The sequence below is a fragment of the Rhea pennata genome, chromosome 1 (genome assembly GCF_028389875.1).
Source record: "Rhea pennata isolate bPtePen1 chromosome 1, bPtePen1.pri, whole genome shotgun sequence".
Classification (NCBI taxonomy): domain Eukaryota; kingdom Metazoa; phylum Chordata; class Aves; order Rheiformes; family Rheidae; genus Rhea; species Rhea pennata.
In genome coordinates, this window is record NC_084663.1 from 216,550,538 (window position 1) to 216,556,185 (window position 5,648).

A 5,648-nucleotide genomic window follows, 5' to 3' on the forward strand; every position below is an offset into this window, starting at 1 on the left:
AGTTAGTAGTAGAGGACCCATGACAAGACAAGATCGTCTCCAAGGAAACAACAGTGGAATAGTAGTACGGGAAACCAGAGATCCACCTAGCCATGCATTATGCCTCCACCTGTGAGCATGACTGAAGGCCCAAGCAAGAGTAAATAATAAGTGTGCACAACACTTCCGAATACTCCCAGTTGCTGAGTATTTTCAGCTTAGACTTCCTGAGCTATGTGTTTGTGATACATATTTAGCAACCACCAACAGATCTTGTTTCCATGAACTCTCCAGTTCATCCACGAACCAAGATGATTACAGGATTGGAACACTTCTCATGCAAGGAAAGGCTAAGAGAGCTGGGGCTGTTCAGCCTGGAGAAGACTGAAGGGGGATCTTATCAATGTGTGCAAGTATCTGAAGAGATACATCCACATCATCCTTTAGCAAGAAGTTCCATGATCAACTCTTGCATGAAGAACAAGCTGCTTTTTGTTTTTAAGCCAGCTCCTGCTAAGTCTTTTAGTCCTTACTGCTTGCACTAGAACAATCACTACTCATACAAGTTAACTCTTTATTACTAAAAATTACTTTAATTTTAGCAGCAAAGCTCCTGCATGCACTGAAGCCCCAACAGTGCAGCGATGGTAACAGATAACACAATGCAGCATGAGTTTTAAAAAGCCATGATCCTCCCCCTTCATCTTCAAACAACTCATTAGGTGACATGCAGTAAACATGGCATCATATGCTGGTTTAATATAGATTTGCCTCACAATGATGTCAAATTGCAGAGTTATCTATATATAAAGCTAAGTATGTCTTCTGCCCTTTCCGAGAGACCCTGCTGTGCAATAGATCTGTCAGGAGGCCATGACCACTGAGAATTCAAATTTAGGTCCAACTCTGTATATACTGGTAACATTTTCTACACAAGGCCTTGAGGCAACACCAGTATTTGTCCACACACAGAACTCGGCCAAGAGCTCGGCCGAACCGAGCCCAACCGAACTGAAACAGGCCAGGCCAGGCCAGGCCAGGCCGCCACCGCCACCCGCCGCGGCGCCCCTCAGGCGGGCTCGGCGGGCTACGGCGGCCGGCAAGACCCACACCGCGCCCCATCCCCCCCGCCCCGCCCCGCCCGGCCGCCGCCGCTGCGCCGTGAGGTCACTTCCGGCGCGCCGCCTCACCCCGCCCCGCCCCCTCCGCATAAGCGGCGCCGCGTGAGGCGCGCGGCCTCTTTGGCAGCAAGATGGCGGACACGCAGGTGGGTGCCGCGCCGCGCCGGGCCGCGCCGGGCCCCGCGGCCGCCTGTCGGGGCCCGCGGCCGCCCGGGGCTCGCCTGGGGCGGCGAGAGGCCTGGGGCTCGCCGCCCAGGGCGGGCGGCGGCGTGGGGGTGGGGTGGAAGTGGGCCCTCGGTGCTAGTGAGGGTGAGGTGCTGTGACCCGGGGCGGGGGTTGGAAATGGGCCCCCAGTGCTGATCAGGTGCCCTGACCTGGGGGGGCGGGGGATGGGATGGGCCCCTGGTGCCGGCGAGGTGCTGTGACCGGGGGAGAGGGCGGGGGGTTGGAAATGGGCCCTTGGTGCCGGCGGGGGGCAGTGGGCCCCTCGTGCTGGCGCGGGGCTGGGCCCTGGGTTGCGGGGGCTCTGGGTGCTGGTGAGGTACTATGCCCCAAGTGGGATTTCCTGCTGCCAGTAAGACGCTATTCTCTAGGTCTAGCGTTGTGTCTCCTAGTGCCTGGAGCTCTTGTGCCCTGGGGATGAAGAAAGGGCTCTGAGGCCAGTTTTGTGTCCGTGTTTGGGGAGGGGGTGCTGTTAGTGCCTATGAGGTACTGTGCATGTATTGAGGGGTTTGGTCACAACAAGGCCCTGGTGATGCTTCCCTCTCTCTCTCTCTCTCTCTCCCCAGACTGAGCGAGCTTACCAGAAGCAGCCCACAATCTTCCAGAACAAAAAGCGGGTGCTGCTGGGTGAGGGCGGCAAGGAGAAGCTACCCCGCTACTACAAAAACATCGGTCTTGGCTTTAAGACTCCCAAGGAGGTAGGGCCTAGCCTCCCTGCAAGGCCCCAGGCAGGCAGGGATTCATCCTCATCTGTTCTCCTTGCTCCTCAGGCTCAAGTATCTGCTCCCTTGGTATCCTCAGGACATGAGGGTCCAACTGTGTGGTGGTGGATGTCAGATCACTGGCAGGCACAGTTACTGTGGTTCCTCTGAGCACGGTCACTGGGGTGTCCTCTGGTATCGGAGCTCTGTCCACCCAAATGCTGACACAGACTTCTCTCTGCAGGCTATTGAGGGCACCTATATCGACAAGAAGTGTCCCTTCACCGGTAATGTCTCTATTCGTGGCCGAATCTTGTCAGGTGAGCTGCAAAGTTTCCTTAAGGAGTAGTGCTTCAAATATAATTGTGTGACTGCCCTGCAGTGAGCAAATGTACAAAGATCCAGGAGCACCTGTCTAGAGCAGCCTGGAAACTTGGGTGTGGTCCTTGAGCTGCACATGATGCTATTCTCACGATGGTCTTCCAAGTCTCGTGGTGAAGGGGCTTTGACGACAATGCCGCATGGCTTTGCTGATGCCTAGTGAAAGGACCTGTTGTTGGTAGTTCTTTTAAGTGGGCTCTTCTGTAGTGCAGATGCTAACATAAGGCACCAGCAGATGATGTAGGGAACATAGTTCTAGTAAGCATATCGTTATGTGCTTAGAAGGCCTTTGAAAAGACAAAGGATGTAAATTATTTTATAATACAGTGCCAGTTTGAAGGTTGCAGCCTGGCAGTAGGCTGGAAAGAACCTTTTTACCCTGGTAGGATTAAGGTCCTAGAGGACACCTCCAAGGGTACCTTGTAACTTATTATTAAGGTAGCTTAGGGGAAGTTACTGGAATTGCAGGTTACAGCTTTCAGATGTTAAATACCACTTGTCACTGGCAGTGTTCTTCAGCAGCGCTCCTAAAAGTCTCTGTTCTCGTAGTTACAGAACTAATCTCCAATCCAGTGTAGTAATGGTCAGTGTTCGCTTGCTTGCTCTCACTGTTGTCATATTCCTTCCAATTTTGTCGCCCAGGTGTTGTTACCAAGATGAAGATGCAACGCACCATTGTCATCCGCAGGGATTACTTGCATTACATCCGCAAGTACAACCGTTTTGAAAAGCGCCATAAGAACATGTCTGTGCATCTCTCCCCCTGTTTCAGGTGTGTAGAAGCCTATTCTGTCTAGCAGTGATGAGGATGAGAGTTAACATATGAAGATCATATGTACAGAAGTATCCACATGCTCAGAATGTCTAATACGCATGTTTGCAGTGCTGAGATCATGTTCTGTCTAAAAACTGAAGTGAGCATGCACTGCAGTGAAGCATGTGTAGTTTTTTTTTTTCCTGTTTCTGACCTGGAACCTGTTTGCTGGTGGTGATGTCTAAACTCACGATGGTCTTCAGAGCCCCTGTTGGTGAAAGGGGGCTGCTGACAATGCCAGTGGCAATTGCTGAACCATAGGACATGTTCTGGTCAGTCTGTCTGTTGTGCTGTAAAACTAGAGAGTTGCGGCCTGCAGCTTTATGATGTTTGAGAAAGGATAACAGGCTTGGACAAACTGAGGTTGCTGAAGTAAATGCTGAGGCCAGAGGGAGCAGGTCTAAACACTGACATCATTTTTTGTCTACTGAATGCCTCATGCGCCCATCTTCAGTACACAGAATTTCCAGAAGAACCTGGACTGGCATTTTAGTCCAGTTGATTTGGCTGATTTTAAGGCTGTGTGTCACTGAATACAAAACTAATTCCTTGAGGGTTTTTCTTCAGATGTTCAGTGCTCATTCTGCTTTTGTGAAAAGCTTGCATTTAGTCTTACATTGAGTTTGAGCAAATGTGTAAAGACACATTTCAAGGCCTTATGGCAGCAGGGGAGGATGCCTGGATGCTCACTTCTTGTTAAGCACATTCTCACCCTTGCAGCACTTAAGATTCTAAAATAAGCAGAAGGTATCATTTAAGTACACAAAGTCACTTTCAGTACTGTATTATGCAGCGACATTTCTGGCATGTAGATCTGTGTACAGAACTAACCAATTATAAATGCAGTAAATTCAGAACGACTAAGATACCTGTAATATTTTTGCAGGGATGTCCAGATTGGGGATATTGTCACTGTGGGAGAGTGTCGTCCCCTCAGCAAGACTGTCCGATTCAATGTCCTCAAAGTCACAAAGGCTGCTGGTACCAAGAAGCAGTTCCAGAAGTTTTAAAAACAACATATGGAAGATAATTAGGACAAATAAAACATTTTGTAAAAATGTACTTTGTGTATAATCTGAAATAAATAGCATAGGGATGCAATAGCATGCGTAAACTCGTAGGACAACAAAAATGAGTGAAGTAAGTATGTTTGAGGGGGGAGTGCAAGAATACTGTGCAGATACTATTCCAATATTTTGTGCTTCCAACTCAGAAAGAGGAGAGCGGAGTAGGTCAAAGAAAAGGGATAAGAGTATTGTGCCTTTATTAATAAATAGGAATCTTGATATTTTTCTTTGGAACTGACATTGGCCTAGGCCCAATGAATGAATATTCTTCAAACTGAAGTGTGGTATAGTCAGCTGTGTAAAGAGCATGTTCAAAAGAAAAGTGAGCCTTTCTAATCAGTCTTTTCCTCACTTTTATATTCCAGGAAGGTCTGAACAAGACCCAAGTATCTAACATGTGGGAAACCTCTGCACAGGAAAAATGAAAAGGGGTGTGCTTTGAATGCTTTTTTAGCTATTTTCAGAAGAGTTTCTGTGGCTTTCCAGTTCAAGCCTGATTCCTTATATGCTTAATCACCCTTTCACAGCATAGCGGCAGAAGATGAGTTAGAGAATTGCACTACAATTTGGTGTAGAGTTTAAAGCCTGTTAATGATAACAAAGTAAAGTATATATCTAAAGATTTCCTTTTTCATAAGGCTTAAATGTTTACTTTAGGAGGAAGATGCCATGTGGCTGTGTTTGCACAGAAAGGTGTCTAAGCACATTTTACAAGGATACAGTGTGTCAGCAGTTAAAGCAAATGGGAGTTCATGATAAAGAAATCCTTTCTGCAGATTTTTCTAGAGGTGATGGTTGTAGTTCCAACGGTTGTGGAAAACATGTTATTTTTCGAACTGAATTAGTCCTTCATGTCAGACACTGATCTCACATTCAGGATAAAAAAAAGAGTGATGGCATGATACAATATGGATTAAATTTCTTGTTTTACAGCAGGAAGAGAACCAGAGGTGGAATAATCAAAATTCAATGTTTTAACCCAGTTTAGTTAAGCTGATAGTGTTATCTTAATCCAACACCTGATTAAAATATCAGGAGAAAAAGAAACATAATTTTGAGAAAGAAAATCTGACTTGTGCTTTTGCAAGTGTTAACTAGCCAAGTTTTTGAGGTAGCTCAGAATACAAAGTCTCCTTTTGTGTTTCTTGTATTAGACGCTTCATAGCAAGTATAACGACAGGTTAGTGCAGGACTGTCACTGAGGAAGCAGGGGGGAGAGAGTCCTCTGAAGGTTCAGGAAGGGCTCTCAGGATGTCCCCAAGTGCCAAGGAGTTTTGGGATGGTATTGCCAGCTTTGGCTGTGCTGAGCATGCTGGGCACTTAGTAGGCGTCTCGGTATACATGAAGTAGATTTACCTAAAAT

At 47.4% G+C, this 5,648-nt stretch overlaps 1 protein-coding gene and 2 non-coding genes across 3 annotated transcripts; all 3 read left to right on the forward strand.

Annotated features, from left to right (window-relative positions):
• The first annotated feature begins 1,159 nt into the window (after positions 1-1,159).
• Positions 1,160-4,280, forward strand: RPS11 (ribosomal protein S11). Its single transcript, XM_062567555.1, has 5 exons — positions 1,160-1,246; positions 1,889-2,020; positions 2,268-2,343; positions 3,047-3,176; positions 4,105-4,280. The coding sequence occupies exons 1-5, from the start codon at positions 1,232-1,234 to the stop codon at positions 4,226-4,228; spliced, it is 477 nt and encodes a 158-aa protein (XP_062423539.1). The 5' UTR covers positions 1,160-1,231; the 3' UTR covers positions 4,229-4,280.
• LOC134135773 (small nucleolar RNA SNORD35) lies at positions 2,476-2,566 on the forward strand. The gene has a single exon (XR_009957361.1). It is a non-coding gene; the product is annotated as a small nucleolar RNA SNORD35 (small nucleolar RNA).
• Positions 3,388-3,481, forward strand: LOC134135772 (small nucleolar RNA SNORD35). Its single transcript, XR_009957360.1, has one exon. It is a non-coding gene; the product is annotated as a small nucleolar RNA SNORD35 (small nucleolar RNA).
• Positions 4,281-5,648: the final 1,368 nt, after the last annotated feature.